The following is a 17,945-nucleotide window of genomic DNA, read 5'->3' as shown; positions in this document are numbered from 1 at the left end:
GAGATCTGAGCGACTTTGACTTATTGGTGTTATGTAGCCATTGTTTTCAGTTTTCAAGTAGGCGTTGTTTTCATTGTTGGTTCATTTGGCATATTTGTTTAGGTTTGTTTAGTTTATTGTTTCAGAATGTTTAGATTTATTTGGAATGTCAATTGGTCAAAATTAATCAGGAAGAGGAAGCCATGCTAATGTTTTTCACTGCCTATATGTATTTCGGTAGCACTTTTGTATGGGGAACACACATTCACTATTAACTATGACTTTTGCCTCAATAAACTCCTAATTACTGCTTATTAATAGTTAGTAAGAAGGTTGCTAAGTTTAGGTATTGGGTGGATTAATGGATGTAGAATTTGGTCATGCAGAATAAGGCATTAGTTTGTGCTTTATAAGTACTAATAAACAGACAATATCCTAGTAATATGCATGATAATACGCAACTAGTTCATAGTGAGAATTGAACATTTTGAATAAAGTGTTACCTATGATTTTCTAACCCAGGTTGAAGAGAAAAGCCCTGTCGAGATCGAGGAAGAGGCAGAACCTCCTGCCACAGAGACGCCTGACCTAGACGAGATTCCTGTTGACGATGATGAAGAAGAGCCCGCTGATAAAGAAGAAGAGCCCGTTGATAAAGAAGAAGAGCCTGTTGTTGAGGAAACATCCAACATAGACGTTACTCCAGCTCCAACCTCCGAGGCCGTTAACCTCAAAGTTAGCCAGGGCAAGTTTATTTTTAAGGACCCTACCTGATATAACAACAGTTGATTGATCAAATAACACTAGGAGTCAAATTCTGCTGAGGGAAGTTGAGTTTTTACTTTTCATGCTTGCTGCGTTCCAGATATCGACGGGCTGATCACGCAAGCTCTGCTCACTGGGGATTACGAAGCTGCTGTTAATCTCTGTCTCCATGACAGCCGAATGGCCGACGGCATCATCCTGGCTATTGCTGGCGGTCCTGAGCTTCTGGAAAAGACTCAGAGGAAATACTTCACCAAAACTCAGAGCAAAATCTCTAAGGTGAGGGGCTAGGGCTGGGCACGGACACACAATTCACGTTTTGATTCGATTTCGATTCACAAGCATTCGATCGTGATTAATTGGGGCCTATCAGATACAGTACATGGCAAAGTTCCTCAAAAAAATCTCTCAACTAATGCTTAAAACTATACAGGGAATCCCAGTTGGTGCATTACTATAACATTAAGGGTTAAAACTAAATGATTTGTATACTACTTACATTTAAATTACACATAAGGATGTTTTCGTGCATTATAATAATACATTTTTATAGACATAATTATGTTTCTTCTCTTTTTTTTTGGTATATATAAACATTGAAATCTTGGCTGTCATAACATGGATTTATTCAAGCATATATTGAAGGACAGGTTGAGTAAATGCTCTAGAATTTTTCTAGCTAACTTACAAGCCTTGGACATTAAATGGTTTTTCTGAGGTAAATATAACATTACGTGACATTGTTTACAAGCTGTTTTATTGACATCTTCGAGCAGTTGAAACACTACAATGCTTTGTTCATTCATCAACTGAAACCCGCATGGATTGAAAGATTGATTCTTGGCATTTAAGAACCGATATTGGTTCAAAATGAGAATTGATTTAAATAAAAAGAAATCTGTATTTTTAACCCAGTTCCCACTCCTGTTCTTCAGTACTAGTTATAGGAGTTATGAATCCTCCTCATTTTTTTTGTTTTGTTATTTGGACCAGACCAAGAACCAGTCCCTTTATAGTTAGTGAATTAATAAAATATTTATGCAAACTTTCAAAACATGGAATAACATGGGTCAATAATTACACTTTCACAGATGTGGTCTGAATGTGTAATATTGCACTGAAATGATCTGAAATGCACATCTAGACATTTACCACATTAATGTTGGGTCTCGATGTGTTTCAGCTCATCAGTGCCGTGGTGATGAAGGACTTGTCGGATATTTTGGAGACCTGTGACCTCCAGAACTGGAAGGAGGCTTTGGCTGCAGTGATGACGTACGCCAAGCCAGACGAGTTCTCCTCTCTGTGTGGTGAGTCTGCTGACTTTACTTAATGTTCCACACTACAGTTCACATTACAGTTCGACAGCATTAGACAGAGTGATTGCTGGTCTGAAAAGGTCAAGCGTTATATAATGAACTGGTGCTACTGTTAGAGAACTACATGGCTATCTATCAGGTCAATAAAATATTTCAACCTGTTGAGTAAAGCCGGGTTCACACTGTGCGATTTTGGCCACGATTTAGATGTCTGAGTCCTAAAAGATTCCTCGTCTTTGATTAGTAGTTTGAGATATTTACCGACAGCCGACTAATGACCGTTGCCTTCAGATCTTAATTCTGGCAGTGTCAGAGGTCTAGATGCACAGTCCTGCAGTGTCTTCTACAACAACCGTCAAATCAAAGACCAATAGGAGCGCAGAACCTGATGTTAGTGTATTAGTGTGACAACAACAAACCACCACTTGCTCCACACACACACCCACACACACACACACACACACACCCACACACACACGTCTTTGTTTTTTTCCAGTTTTTTTTTCAAGAGAAGCCATGAACAAAATTAACGCTATAGATTTTTGTTTTTGTTTGCTAGCCGCCGTTTCTGTCCTGCATGTAACGCAGATCACAACACTGAAGGATCACGGATTGATCATGTAAATCTCTGGACGAGTCTTCTCGCGCGAGTCCGTTTTTACCGCGTCTTGACTGCCGTACAGTCGGGACATTAACAGGGTTGGAAATCGGATACTTCAGTTCAGGAATCTGTAACTATATTTGTAATGTAAATTTTATTTATAAGTACAGTGTTATTTTACATTTGATTACAGTTTCTGTACCTGAATACCTGAAAATCTTAAAACACGGATTATATCAATCGTAACTTTTGTAGAATTATTTGTGATTTGTTAATTTGATTGTTCTTTTTTAAATTACTGAGTGTTTACTTGTCTTTAATAATGCTTGAAATGTATTTAGTTAGGCTGGGGTATTTTCAAACCATAGGCATAGGTTCCTTATGTTGGTGTCGTTAGCCTATTGATTTTTGTTCATGATATTCAGCCCAACAAAATGTTTTGCAATAAGACTTAGAATAAATGTGAATATAAAATTTATAAATATATAAAAAAAATATAATTTTTTTTTTTACCTTATTGGAATCGAAATTAGTTAAAATTCAAACGATACCCAACCCTAGACATGAATGACAACCGAGATCCTACAGTGTGACATGCTAACAGCGGGAATCATGTTCACACAGTCTGACAAGCATCAGTCGTAAAGGACTATTATAAATCTCACAGCGTGAACTGGCTTAAGAAAAATCCTTCTCTGAGTTGCTTTTAAATCTTGCCAACTCTAAAAATCCCAGCCAGTGTTGATTCAGAATTTATTACAGACTCGTCACTTTCCATTTTTGCATGTAAACACTGCTCTGGTCCAGGGTCAATATTCACACCCTTTATTACAAATAACTTTCAGCTTCACGCTACTCTCACACTATATATTCACCATGAATGCATATATGCAGTTCGCTGTTATTTGTTTTTTCTTTATTGTTTTCAACCAAAAGTGACAGCTTTAATTTTGACTGGATGATTATATGTGACCCTGGAGCCAAATCGGTCATAAGTCGCACGGGTAAATTATTTGTGGCAATAGCCAACAATTCATTGCATTGGTCAAAATTATAAATTTTTCTTTTGTGCCAAAAATCATTAGGATATTAAGTAAAGATCATGTTCCATGAAGATATTTAGTAAATTTCCTACCGTAAATATATAAAACATTTATTTGTGTGAGTGAATGCTGCACAATCGCCAACATAAATGAACAACTTTAAAGGAGATTTTCTCAATATTTAGATTTTTTTTTTTTTTGCACCCTCAGATTCCAGATTTTCTAATAGTTGGGTATTGGCCAAAAATTGTCCTATCACAACAAACCATACATCAATGGAAATCTTTTTTTTATTCAGCTTTCAATTTAAAATTGTGACTGGTTTTGTGGCTCAGGGTCACATATTGAATATTTTTAATATATTCATAGTGATTATATTGTATAAATATTTAAAATACTGTGTTGTATATTATATAATATGCCAATATGGCTTAGTTTTGGTTTCTCCATTCACCTATAGTCAAGACTGTTTGTGTGTGTTTAATGTTAGCCTGAATGTGAGTGTGTGTTCCTCTGCAGGTCTGCTGGGCTCCAGGCTGGCGGCGTCTGAGGACTCGACGCTGCAGGATCAGGCCTGTCTCTGCTACATCTGCGCCGGCACAGTCGAGCAGCTCGTCGCCCACTGGGCCAAAGCACAGGAGTCCAGCGGCCCACTGTCACTGCAGGTCAGACCGCACCGCAGGAACACACTCACACACTCACACAGGACTTTAAAGCTGCATGTGTAATATATAGGAGGATCTGTTGATAGAAATGCAGTAACTATGTTCTCAGAGGTGTATAAAGACCTTACATAATGAGCCCTTACATTAGGGCTGGGCGATATATCGCATGACATTGTTATGCGCATCTCGTCAGTAAAGCCGGTTCCTTGATTAAGTCAAGTCAAGTCAAGTATATTTGTATAGCGCTTTTCACAATACAGATTGTATCAAAGCAGCTTCACAGTATTAAATTAAAATAATACAACAAGGTTTGTTTCTAGTGGAATTTATTGATTGATTAAATTAAATTAAATATCCCCAACTGAGCAAGCCAAAGGCAACAGTGGCAAGGAACCGAAAAACTCCATCAGGTGACCTAATGGAGAAAAAAAACCTTGGGAGAACCCGGGCTCAGTCGGGGGCCAGTTCTCCTCTGGCGTTTATGAACTAGAGGTCGGATTTAACTGTAAGATTAAAAGTATTATATAAATGCCTGGCTGAAGAGATGCGTCTTTAATCTAGTTTTAAACTGGGAGAGCGAGTCTGAGCAACGAACAGTATCTGGAAGACTATTCCAGAGTTTTGGAGCTAAATGTGAAAATGCTCTCCCTCCTTTGGTTGATCTGGATATCCTTGGTATGACCAAAAGCCTCGAATTTAGTGATCTTAAAGAGCGCGATGGATTATAGGGCGATAGAAGATCCGTTAAATAGACTGGAGCTAAGCCGTTTAGGGCTTTATAAGTCAGTAGCAATACCTTGTAATTAATACAGAACTTTATAGGTAACCAATGTAGTGATGATAAAATCGGTGTTATATGATCATATTTTCTTGATCTAGTAAGAACTGTAGCGGCGGCATTTTGGACTAACTGTATCTTGTTTATTGAGGATGCAGGACAACCAGCTAATAAAGCATTACAGTAATCTAGTCTCGAGGTCATGAATGCATGAACTAACTTTTCTGCATCAGAAACTGATAGCATGTTACGTAGCTTAGCAATGTTTCTAAGGTGGAAAAAGGCTGTTCTTGTAACATATGAAATATGATTTTCAAAAGACAGGTTACAGTCTAGTATAACACCCAGGTCTTTTACTGTAGAGGATAAAGTAACAGGACATCCTACTATGTTAAAGTTGTATTGTGAGAGGTTTTGTGGGCGGTTTTTTGAACCGGTAAGTAGTACCTCTGTCTTGTCTGATTAGTAGTAAATCGCCATCACCTGCTTTCAGATGGAGTGGCATTTACTATACAGAGCCGTAGTTCACTGACAAGCTGAGCCATATCGCATTAATTATAGCAGGCGATACGTCCGTGATAATTAATGCGATATGGCTCAGCTTGTCAGTGAACTACGGCTCTTTGTAGTTAATGCCGCTCCATCTAAAAGCAGGTGATGGCAATTTAATACTAATCAAGGAACCGGCTTTACTGACGAGATGCGCATAACAATGTCATGCGATATATCGCCCAGCCCTACCTTACATTGAAATATTCATTTTGCACTGCCATGTTTCTACAGTAGCCCTAAACGGCTCTATAGCGCACGTTTCGTCACTATGTTGTTCTTCATGTATAGAAACTAGCTAAATTCAGCGAATAAAACACTGACACAATGATAAACAAGTAACAATAATATTCGCAATAGCATATATTTACTGAATAATTAAGTAAACCTAATTACATAATTTATCTTTGTAAAGAAACCTCATTGCTTAACTGGCTACACTCTGCTGTCTCAGACGACGACATCACTTCCTGTCGGCCACCGTAACTTCTGTTGGTTGCAATTCACAACCTCACCACTAGATGCCGCTAAAAATCACACACTGCACCTTTAATCTATCATGTTTTTATTGGGCTTGATAGTGAGTCTCATTGTTCTTGTGTACTGAGCACAGCATGAGCATTGCAGTGTGGGTCAGTGGACTGATGTAGCTGTATGGTGATCACCTGTGTCTGTAGGAGCTGGTGGAGAAGGTGGTGGTCCTGCAGAGAGCAGTGGTGAAGACTCAGAATGGGGTTTCTCCTGATATGGGTGCGCTGCTGGCAGAGAAGATGAATCAATACGCCAGTCTGCTGGCATCTCAGGGCAGCTTACAGACGGCCATATCCTACCTGCCCGCCAACACTGAGCAGGTAAGCATTTATTATGTGGGAAATGTTCCTTAGAGGGATAGTTGAATCAAAAATGAAATGAAATCATCCTAGGTGTAAATGACATTCTTCTTTCAGACGAATACAATCGGAGTTATATAAAAAATGTGCATCTATCCATGATTAAAGTGCTCCACACTGCTCCGGGGGGTTAATAAAGGCCTTCTGATGTGAATCGATATGTTCGTGTTAGAAAAAATATTCATATTTAAAACTAATATAGCATCCGGCCAAACATGCATACAGATTCCACTTTAAATTCAACTTGTAAAGTGCAACTTATGCGAGTATATGCAACATACTGCTGATATTTATGTTACGCCATGATGCACTCGCTACTTGTGACGTCACAAGTTGTGCATTAGACGTAAGTAGACTGCGATGGCCGTTTGGCCAGAAGCTAGAATTGTACACATTTTTAAAAAATTGTCATTTTAGATTTCTAATTCGTGACTGGTGTTTTGTTTTGCTCTATCCTCTGCACTTCCGTGTTCGTCATTACCTCATGCGTCGGGTCAGAGGTCACTCTTCCACAAAATCGATGCGTACGGCCGTCTGCAGGAAGCTAGTTATTTTAGTCGATAAAGTTTTAAATATGAATATTTTTCTTACACAAACGCATCGCTTCACAAGGCCTTTATTAACCCCCGCAGAGCCAGGACATTTCTCTGAAAGAAGAATGTCATATACACCTAGGAGGGCTTGAGGGGGAGTAAATCATGGGCCAACGTTCATTTTTGTGTGAACTATCCCTTTAACTAATAATTATTAGTTGATTTTAAAGACCATGATTGAATGGAGTCTCTCTAACGCTGGGGTCTCGTGTGTTTAGGGGCTCTCTAACGCTGGGGTCTCGTGTGTTTTGGGGCTCTCTAACGCTGGGGTCTAACGCTGGGGTCTCGTGTGTTTTGGGTCTCTCTAACGCTGGGGTCTCGTGTGTTTTGGGTCTCTCTAACGCTGGGGTCTCGTGTGTTTTGGGTCTCTCTAACGCTGGGGTCTCGTGTGTTTAGGGGCTCTCTAACGCTGGGGTCTAACGCTGGGGTCTCGTGTGTTTTGGGGCTCTCTAACGCTGGGGTCTCGTGTGTTTTGGCTCTCTAACGCTGGGGTCTTGTGTGTTTAGGGGCTCTCTAACGCTGGGGTCTCATGTGTTTTGGGGCTCTCTAACGCTGGGGTCTCGTGTGTTTTGGGGCTCTCTAACGCTGGGGTCTCGTGTGTTTTGGGGCTCTCTAACGCTGGGGTCTCATGTGTTTTGGGGCTCTCTAACGCTGGGGTCTCGTGTGTTTTGGGGCTCTCTAACGCTGGGGTCTTGTGTGTTTAGGGGCTCTCTAACGCTGGGGTCTCGTGTGTTTTGGGGCTCTCTAACGCTGGGGTCTCGTGTGTTTTGGGGCTCTCTAACGCTGGGGTCTCGTGTGTTTTGGGGCTCTCTAACGCTGGGGTCTCGTGTGTTTTGGGGCTCTCTAACGCTGGGGTCTCGCGTGTTTTGGGGCTCTCTAACGCTGGGGTCTTGTGTGTTTAGGGGCTCTCTAACGCTGGGGTCTCGTGTGTTTTGGGGCTCTCTAACGCTGGGGTCTCGTGTGTTTAGGGGCTCTCTAACGCTGGGGTCTCGTGTGTTTTGGGGCTCTCTAACGCTGGGGTCTCGTGTGTTTTGGGGCTCTCTAACGCTGGGGTCTCGTGTGTTTAGGGGCTCTCTAACGCTGGGGTCTCGTGTGTTTTGGGGCTCTCTAACGCTGGGGTCTCGTGTGTTTTGGGGCTCTCTAACGCTGGGGTCTCGTGTGTTTTGGGGCTCTCTAACGCTGGGGTCTCGCGTGTTTTGGGTCTCTCTAACGCTGGGGTCTCGTGTGTTTTGGGGCTCTCTGACGCTGGGGTCTCGTGTGTTTTGGGGCTCTCTAACGCTGGGGTCTCGTGTGTTTTGGGGCTCTCTGACGCTGGGGTCTCGTGTGTTTTGTGGCTCTCTGACGCTGGGGTCTCGTGTGTTATGGGGCTCTCTAACGCTGGGGTCTAACGCTGGGGTCTCGTGTGTTTTGGGGCTCTCTAACGCTGGGGTCTAACGCTGGGGTCTCGTGTGTTTTGGGGCTCTCTAACGCTGGGGTCTCGTGTTTTGGGGCTCTCTAACGCTGGGGTCTCGTGTGTTTTGGGGCTCTCTAACGCTGGGGTCTCGTGTGTTTTGGGGCTCTCTAACGCTGGGGTCTCGTGTGTTTTGGGGATCTCTAACGCTGGGGTCTAACGCTGGGGTCTCGTGTGTTTTGGGGCTTTCTAACGCTGGGGTCTCGTGTTTTGGGGATCTCTAACGCTGTGGTCTAACGCTGGGGTCTCGTGTGTTTTGGGGCTCTCTAACGCTGGGGTCTTGTGTGTTTTGGGGCTCTCTAATGCAGGGGTCTCGTGTGTTTTGGGTCTCTCTAACGCTGGGGTCTCGTGTGTTTTGGGGCTCTCTAACGCTGGGGTCTCGTGTGTTTTGGGGCTCTCTAACGCTGGGGTCTCGTGTGTTTTGGGGCTCTCTAACGCTGGGGTCTTGTGTGTTTTGGGGCTCTCTAACGCTGGGGTCTCGTGTGTTTTGGGGCTCTCTAACGCTGGGGTCTAACGCTGGGGTCTCATGTGTTTTGGGGCTCTCTAACGCTGTGGTCTAACGCTGGGGTCTCGTGTGTTTTGGAGCTCTCTAACGCTGGGGTCTCGTGTGTTTTGGGGCTCTCTAACGCTGGGGTCTAACGCTGGGATCTCGTGTGTTTTGGGGCTCTCTAACGCTGTGGTCTAACGCTGGGGTCTCGTGTGTTTTGGAGCTCTCTAACGCTGGGGTCTAACGCTGGGGTCTCGTGTGTTTTGGAGCTCTCTAACGCTGGGGTCTCGTGTGTTTTGGGTCTCTCTAACGCTGGGGTCTCGTGTGTTTTGGGGCTCTCTAACGCTGGGGTCTCGTGTGTTTTGGGGCTCTCTAACGCTGGGGTCTCGTGTGTTTTGGGTCTCTCTAACGCTGGGGTCTCGTGTGTTTTGGGGCTCTCTAACGCTGGGGTCTCGTTTGTTTTGGGGCTCTCTAACGCTGGGGTCTCGTGTGTTTTGGGGCTCTCTAACGCTGGGGTCTCGTGTGTTTTGGGGCTCTCTAACGCTGGGGTCTCGTGTGTTTTGGGGCTCTCTAACGCTGGGGTCTCGTGTGTTTTGGGGCTCTCTAACGCTGGGGTCTAACGCTGGGTCTCGTGTGTTTTGGGGCTCTCTAACGCTGGGGTCTCGTGTGTTTTGGGGCTCTCTAACGCTGGGGTCTCGTGTGTTTTGGGGCTCTCTAACGCTGGGGTCTAAAGCTGGGGTCTCGTGTGTTTTGGGTCTCTCTAACGCTGGGTCTCGTGTGTTTTGGGGCTTTCTAACGCTGGGGTCTCGTGTGTTTTGGGGCTCTCTAACGCTGGGGTCTCGTGTGTTTTGGGGCTCTCTAACGCTGGGGTCTCGTGTGTTTTGGGGCTCTCTAACGCTGGGGTCTCGTGTGTTTTGGGTCTCTCTAACGCTGGGGTCTCGTGTGTTTTGGGGATCTCTAACGCTGGGGTCTCGTGTGTTTAGGGGCTCTCTAACGCTGGGGTCTCGTGTGTTTTGGGGCTCTCTAACGCTGGGGTCTCGTGTGTTTTGGGGCTCTCTAACGCTGGGGTCTCGTGTGTTTTGGGGCTCTCTAACGCTGGGGTCTCGTGTGTTTTGGGTCTCTCTAACGCTGGGGTCTCGTGTGTGTTGGGGCTCTCTAACGCTGGGGTCTCGTGTGTTTTGGGTCTCTCTAACGCTGGGGTCTCGTGTGTTTTGGGTCTCTCTAACGCTGGGGTCTCGTGTGTTTTGGGGATCTCTAACGCTAGGGTCTCGTGTGTTTTGGGTCTCTCTAACGCTGGGGTCTCGTGTGTTTAGGGGCTCTCTAACGCTGGCGTCTCGTGTGTTTTGGGGCTCTCTAACGCTGGGGTCTCGTGTGTTTTGGGGCTCTCTAACGCTGGGGTCTAACGCTGGGGTCTCGTGTGTTTTGGGTCTCTCTAACGCTGGGGTCTAACGCTGGGGTCTCGTGTGTTTTGGGGATCTCTAACGCTGGGGTCTCGTGTGTTTAGGGGCTCTCTAACGCTGGGGTCTCGTGTGTTTTGGGGCTCTCTAACGCTGGGGTCTCGTGTGTTTTGGGGCTCTCTAACGCTGGGGTCTCTTGTGTTTTGGGGATCTCTAACGCTGGGGTCTCGTGTGTTTTGGGGCTCTCTAACGCTGGGGTCTCGTGTGTTTTGGGGCTCTCTAACGCTGGGGTCTCGTGTGTTTTGGGGCTCTCTAACGCTGGGGTCTCGTGTGTTTTGGAGCTCTCTAACGCTGGGGTCTCGTGTGTTTTGGGGCTCTCTAACGCTGGGGTCTCGTGTGTTTTGGGTCTCTCTAACGCTGGGGTCTAACGCTGGGGTCTCGTGTGTTTTGGGGATCTCTAACGCTGGGGTCTCGTGTGTTTAGGGGCTCTCTAACGCTGGGGTCTCGTGTGTTTTGGGGCTCTCTAACGCTGGGGTCTCGTGTGTTTTGGGGCTCTCTAACGCTGGGGTCTCGTGTGTTTTGGGGATCTCTAACGCTGGGGTCTCGTGTGTTTTGGGGCTCTCTAACGCTGGGGTCTCGTGTGTTTTGGGGCTCTCTAACGCTGGGGTCTAACGCTGGGTCTCGTGTGTTTTGGGGCTCTCTAACGCTGGGGTCTCGTGTGTTTTGGGGCTCTCTAACGCTGGGGTCTCGTGTGTTTTGGGGCTCTCTAACGCTGGGGTCTCGTGTGTTTTGGGGCTCTCTAACGCTGGGGTCTAACGCTGGGGTCTCGTGTGTTTTGGGTCTCTCTAACGCTGGGGTCTAACGGTGGGGTCTCGTGTGTTTTGGGGATCTCTAACGCTGGGGTCTCGTGTGTTTAGGGGCTCTCTAACGCTGGGGTCTCGTGTGTTTTGGGGCTCTAACGCTGGGGTCTCGTGTGTTTTGGGGCTCTCTAACGCTGGGGTCTCGTGTGTTTTGGGTCTCTCTAACGCTGGGGTCTAACGCTGGGGTCTCGTGTGTTTTGGGGATCTCTAACGCTGGGGTCTCGTGTGTTTAGGGGCTCTCTAACGCTGGGGTCTCGTGTGTTTTGGGGCTCTCTAACGCTGGGGTCTCGTGTGTTTTGGGGCTATCTAACGCTGGGGTCTAACGCTGGGTCTCGTGTGTTTTGGGGCTCTCTAACGCTGGGGTCTCGTGTGTTTTGGGGATCTCTAACGCTGTGGTCTAACGCTGGGGTCTCGTGTGTTTTGGAGCTCTCTAACGCTGGGTCTCGTGTGTTTTGGGGCTCTCTAACGCTGGGGTCTCGTGTGTTTTGGGGATCTCTAACGCTGGGGTCTCGTGTGTTTTGGGGCTCTCTAACGCTGGGGTCTCGTGTGTTTTGGGGCTCTCTAACGCTGGGGTCTCGTGTGTTTTGGGGCTCTAACGCTGGGGTCTCGTGTGTTTTGGGTCTCTCTAACGCTGGGGTCTAACGCTGGGGTCTCGTGTGTTTTGGGGATCTCTAACGCTGGGGTCTCGTGTGTTTAGGGGCTCTCTAACGCTGGGGTCTCGTGTGTTTTGGGGCTCTCTAACGCTGGGGTCTCGTGTGTTTTGGGGCTCTCTAACGCTGGGGTCTAACGCTGGGTCTCGTGTGTTTTGGGGCTCTCTAACGCTGGGGTCTCGTGTGTTTTGGGGATCTCTAACGCTGTGGTCTAACGCTGGGGTCTCGTGTGTTTTGGAGCTCTCTAACGCTGGGTCTCGTGTGTTTTGGGGCTCTCTAACGCTGGGGTCTCGTGTGTTTTGGGGATCTCTAACGCTGGGGTTTCGTGTGTTTTGGGGCTCTCTAACGCTGGGGTCTCGTGTGTTTTGGGGCTCTCTAACGCTGGGGTCTCGTGTGTTTTGGGGCTCTCTAACGCTGTGGTCTAACGCTGGGTCTCGTGTGTTTTGGGGCTCTCTAACGCTGGGGTCTCGTGTGTTTTGGGGATCTCTAACGCTGGGGTCTCGTGTGTTTTGGGGCTCTCTAACGCTGGGGTCTCGTGTGTTTTGGGGCTCTCTAACGCTGGGGTCTCGTGTGTTTTGGGGCTCTCTAACGCTGTGGTCTAACGCTGGGGTCTCGTGTGTTTTGGGGCTCTCTAACGCTGGGGTCTCGTGTGTTTTGGGGCTCTCTAACGCTGGGGTCTCGTGTGTTTTGGGGCTCTCTAACGCTGGGGTCTCGTGTGTTTTGGGGCTCTCTAACGCTGGGGTCTCGTGTGTTTTGGGGCTCTCTAACGCTGGGGTTTCGTGTGTTTTGGGGCTCTCTAACGCTGGGGTCTCGTGTGTTTTGGGGCTCTCTAACGCTGGGGTCTCGTGTGTTTTGGGGATCTCTAACGCTGGGGTCTAACGCTGGGGTCTCGTGTGTTTTGGAGCTCTCTAACGCTGGGTCTCGTGTGTTTTGGGGATCTCTAACGCTGGGGTCTAACGCTGGGTCTCTTGTGTTTTGGAGCTCTCTAACGCTGGGTCTCGTGTGTTTTGGGTCTCTCTAACGCTGGGGTCTCATGTGTTTTGGGGATCTCTAACGTTGGGGTCTCGTGTGTTTTGGGGCTCTCTAACGCTGGGGTCTCGTGTGTTTTGGGGCTCTCTAACGCTGGGGTCTCGTGTGTTTTGGGGCTCTCTAACGCTGGGGTCTAACGCTGGGTCTCGTGTGTTTTGGGGCTCTCTAACGCTGTGGTCTAACGCTGGGTCTCGTGTGTTTTGGGGATCTCTAACGCTGTGGTCTAACGCTGGGGTCTCGTGTGTTTTGGGGCTCTCTAACGCTGGGGTCTCGTGTGTTTTGGGGCTCTCTAACGCTGGGGTCTAACGCTGGGTCTCGTGTGTTTTGGGGCTCTCTAACGCTGTGGTCTAACGCTGGGTCTCGTGTGTTTTGGGGCTCTCTAACGCTGTGGTCTAACGCTGGGGTCTCGTGTGTTTTGGGGCTCTCTAACGCTGGGGTCTAACGCTGGGTCTCGTGTGTTTGTTGGATCTCTAACGCTGTGGTCTAACGCTGGGTCTCGTGTGTTTTGGGGCTCTCTAACGCTGGGGTCTAACGCTGGGTCTCGTGTGTTTTGGGGATCTCTAACGCTGGGGTCTAACGCTGGGTCTCGTGTGTTTTGGGGATCTCTAACGCTGGGGTCTAACGCTGGGTCTCGTGTGTTTTGGGGATCTCTAACGCTGGGGTCTAACGCTGGGGTCTCGTGTGTTTTGGGGATCTCTAACGCTGTGGTCTAACGCTGGGGTCTCGTGTGTTTTGGGGCTCTCTAACGCTGGGGTCTAACGCTGGGTCTCGTGTGTTTTGGGGCTCTCTAACGCTGGGGTCTCGTGTGTTTTGGGGCTCTCTAACGCTGGGGTCTAACGCTGGGTCTCGTGTGTTTTGGGGCTCTCTAACGCTGGGGTCTCGTGTGTTTTGGGGCTCTCTAACGCTGGGGTCTAACGCTGGGTCTCGTGTGTTTTGGGGCTCTCTAACGCTGTGGTCTAACGCTGGGTCTCGTGTGTTTTGGGGCTCTCTAACGCTGTGGTCTAACGCTGGGGTCTCGTGTGTTTTGGGGCTCTCTAACGCTGGGGTCTAACGCTGGGTCTCGTGTGTTTTGGGGATCTCTAACGCTGTGGTCTAACGCTGGGTCTCGTGTGTTTTGGGGATCTCTAACGCTGGGGTCTAACGCTGGGGTCTCGTGTGTTTTGGGGATCTCTAACGCTGTGGTCTAACGCTGGGGTCTCGTGTGTTTTGGGGCTCTCTAACGCTGGGGTCTAACGCTGGGTCTCGTGTGTTTTGGGGCTCTCTAACGCTGGGGTCTCGTGTGTTTTGGAGCTCTCTAACGCTGGGTCTCGTGTGTTTTGGGGCTCTCTAACGCTGGGGTCTCGTGTGTTTTGGGGATCTCTAACGCTGGGGTCTCGTGTGTTTTGGGGCTCTCTAACGCTGGGGTCTCGTGTGTTTTGGGGATCTCTAACGCTGGGGTCTCGTGTGTTTAGGGGCTCTCTAACGCTGGGGTCTCGTGTGTTTTGGGGATCTCTAACGCTGGGGTCTAACGCTGGGGTCTCGTGTGTTTTGGGGATCTCTAACGCTGTGGTCTAACGCTGGGGTCTCGTGTGTTTTGGGGATCTCTAACGCTGGGGTCTAACGCTGGGGTCTCGTGTGTTTTGGGGCTCTCTAACGCTGGGGTCTCGTGTGTTTTGGGGATCTCTAACGCTGGGGTCTAACGCTGGGGTCTCGTGTGTTTTGGGGATCTCTAACGCTGTGGTCTAACGCTGGGGTCTCGTGTGTTTTGGGGCTCTCTAACGCTGGGGTCTAACGCTGGGTCTCGTGTGTTTTGGGGATCTCTAACGCTGGGGTCTCGTGTGTTTTGGAGCTCTCTAACGCTGGGTCTCGTGTGTTTTGGGGCTCTCTAACGCTGGGGTCTCGTGTGTTTTGGGGATCTCTAACGCTGGGGTCTCGTGTGTTTTGGGGCTCTCTAACGCTGGGGTCTCGTGTGTTTTGGGGATCTCTAACGCTGGGTTTCGTGTGTTTTGGGGCTCTCTAACGCTGGGTTTCGTGTGTTTTGGAGATCTCTAACGCTGGGGTCTCGTGTGTTTTGGGGATCTCTAACGCTGGGTTTCGTGTGTTTTGGGGCTCTCTAACGCTGGGTCTCGTGTGTTTTGGGGCTCTCTAACGCTGGGGTCTCGTGTGTTTTGGGGCTCTCTAACGCTGGGGTCTCGTGTGTTTTGGGGCTCTCTAACGCTGGGGTCTCGTGTGTTTTGGGGCTCTCTAACGCTGTGGTCTAACGCTGGGGTCTCGTGTGTTTTGGGGCTCTCTAACGCTGGGGTCTAACGCTGGGTCTCGTGTGTTTTGGGGCTCTCTAACGCTGGGGTCTCGTGTGTTTTGGGGCTCTCTAACGCTGGGGTCTAACGCTGGGTCTCGTGTGTTTTGGGGCTCTCTAACGCTGGGGTCTCGTGTGTTTTGGGGCTCTCTAACGCTGGGGTCTAACGCTGGGTCTCGTGTGTTTTGGGGCTCTCTAACGCTGGGGTCTCGTGTGTTTTGGGGCTCTCTAACGCTGTGGTCTAACGCTGGGTCTCGTGTGTTTTGGGGCTCTCTAACGCTGTGGTCTAACGCTGGGGTCTCGTGTGTTTTGGGGCTCTCTAACGCTGGGGTCTAACGCTGGGTCTCGTGTGTTTTGGGGATCTCTAACGCTGTGGTCTAACGCTGGGTCTCGTGTGTTTTGGGGATCTCTAACGCTGGGGTCTAACGCTGGGGTCTCGTGTGTTTTGGGGATCTCTAACGCTGTGGTCTAACGCTGGGGTCTCGTGTGTTTTGGGGCTCTCTAACGCTGGGGTCTAACGCTGGGTCTCGTGTGTTTTGGGGATCTCTAACGCTGGGGTCTCGTGTGTTTTGGGGCTCTCTAACGCTGGGGTCTCGTGTGTTTTGGGGATCTCTAACGCTGGGGTCTCGTGTGTTTAGGGGCTCTCTAACGCTGGGGTCTCGTGTGTTTTGGGGATCTCTAACGCTGGGGTCTAACGCTGGGGTCTCGTGTGTTTTGGGGATCTCTAACGCTGTGGTCTAACGCTGGGGTCTCGTGTGTTTTGGGGATCTCTAACGCTGGGGTCTAACGCTGGGGTCTCGTGTGTTTTGGGGCTCTCTAACGCTGGGGTCTCGTGTGTTTTGGGGATCTCTAACGCTGGGGTCTAACGCTGGGGTCTCGTGTGTTTTGGGGATCTCTAACGCTGTGGTCTAACGCTGGGGTCTCGTGTGTTTTGGGGCTCTCTAACGCTGGGGTCTAACGCTGGGTCTCGTGTGTTTTGGGGATCTCTAACGCTGGGGTCTCGTGTGTTTTGGAGCTCTCTAACGCTGGGTCTCGTGTGTTTTGGGGCTCTCTAACGCTGGGGTCTCGTGTGTTTTGGGGATCTCTAACGCTGGGGTCTCGTGTGTTTTGGGGCTCTCTAACGCTGGGGTCTCGTGTGTTTTGGGGATCTCTAACGCTGGGTTTCGTGTGTTTTGGGGCTCTCTAACGCTGGGTTTCGTGTGTTTTGGAGATCTCTAACGCTGGGGTCTCGTGTGTTTTGGGGATCTCTAACGCTGGGTTTCGTGTGTTTTGGGGCTCTCTAACGCTGGGTCTCGTGTGTTTTGGGGCTCTCTAACGCTGGGGTCTCGTGTGTTTTGGGGCTCTCTAACGCTGGGGTCTCGTGTGTTTTGGGGCTCTCTAACGCTGGGGTCTCGTGTGTTTTGGGGCTCTCTAACGCTGTGGTCTAACGCTGGGGTCTCGTGTGTTTTGGGGCTCTCTAACGCTGGGGTCTAACGCTGGGTCTCGTGTGTTTTGGGGCTCTCTAACGCTGGGGTCTCGTGTGTTTTGGGGCTCTCTAACGCTGGGGTCTAACGCTGGGTCTCGTGTGTTTTGGGGCTCTCTAACGCTGGGGTCTCGTGTGTTTTGGGGCTCTCTAACGCTGGGGTCTAACGCTGGGTCTCGTGTGTTTTGGGGCTCTCTAACGCTGGGGTCTCGTGTGTTTTGGGGCTCTCTAACGCTGTGGTCTAACGCTGGGTCTCGTGTGTTTTGGGGCTCTCTAACGCTGTGGTCTAACGCTGGGGTCTCGTGTGTTTTGGGGCTCTCTAACGCTGGGGTCTAACGCTGGGTCTCGTGTGTTTTGGGGATCTCTAACGCTGGGGTCTAACGCTGGGGTCTCGTGTGTTTTGGGGCTCTCTAACGCTGGGGTCTAACGCTGGGTCTCGTGTGTTTTGGGGCTCTCTAACGCTGGGGTCTCGTGTGTTTTGGAGCTCTCTAACGCTGGGTCTCGTGTGTTTTGGGGCTCTCTAACGCTGGGGTCTCGTGTGTTTAGGGGCTCTCTAACGCTGGGGTCTCGTGTGTTTTGGGGCTCTCTAACGCTGGGGTCTCGTGTGTTTTGGAGCTCTCTAACGCTGGGTCTCGTGTGTTTTGGGGATCTCTAACGCTGGGGTCTCGTGTGTTTAGGGGCTCTCTAACGCTGGGGTCTCGTGTGTTTTGGGGCTCTCTAACGCTGGGGTCTAACGCTGGGGTCTCGTGTGTTTTGGGGCTCTCTAACGCTGGGGTCTCGTGTGTTTTGGGGATCTCTAACGCTGGGGTCTAACGCTGGGGTCTCGTGTGTTTTGGGGATCTCTAACGCTGTGGTCTAACGCTGGGGTCTCGTGTGTTTTGGGGATCTCTAACGCTGGGGTCTAACGCTGGGGTCTCGTGTGTTTTGGGGCTCTCTAACGCTGGGGTCTCGTGTGTTTTGGGGATCTCTAACGCTGGGGTCTAACGCTGGGGTCTCGTGTGTTTTGGGGATCTCTAACGCTGTGGTCTAACGCTGGGGTCTCGTGTGTTTTGGGGCTCTCTAACGCTGGGGTCTAACGCTGGGTCTCGTGTGTTTTGGGGATCTCTAACGCTGGGGTCTCGTGTGTTTTGGAGCTCTCTAACGCTGGGTCTCG

General features: G+C 49.1%; 1 protein-coding gene across 5 annotated transcripts in view; it reads left to right on the top strand.

Annotated features, from left to right (window-relative positions):
• Positions 1-17,945, top strand: part of sec31a (SEC31 homolog A, COPII coat complex component) — a 39,594-nt gene that overhangs the window by 13,062 nt on the left and 8,587 nt on the right. For all 5 annotated transcript variants that reach the window (XM_079862166.1, XM_079862170.1, XM_079862169.1 and 2 more), the window contains exons 14-18: positions 502-724; positions 845-1,023; positions 1,928-2,054; positions 4,227-4,372; positions 6,377-6,550. In XM_079862166.1, the coding sequence (XP_079718292.1) occupies positions 502-724; positions 845-1,023; positions 1,928-2,054; positions 4,227-4,372; positions 6,377-6,550 (849 nt within the window). The remainder of the gene's footprint in view (positions 1-501; positions 725-844; positions 1,024-1,927; positions 2,055-4,226; positions 4,373-6,376; positions 6,551-17,945) is intronic.

The sequence above is a fragment of the Squalius cephalus genome (assembly GCF_949319135.1).
Source record: "Squalius cephalus genome assembly, chromosome: 24".
NCBI lineage: Eukaryota > Metazoa > Chordata > Actinopteri > Cypriniformes > Leuciscidae > Squalius > Squalius cephalus.
This window is presented reverse-complemented; position numbering and strand designations above follow the sequence as displayed.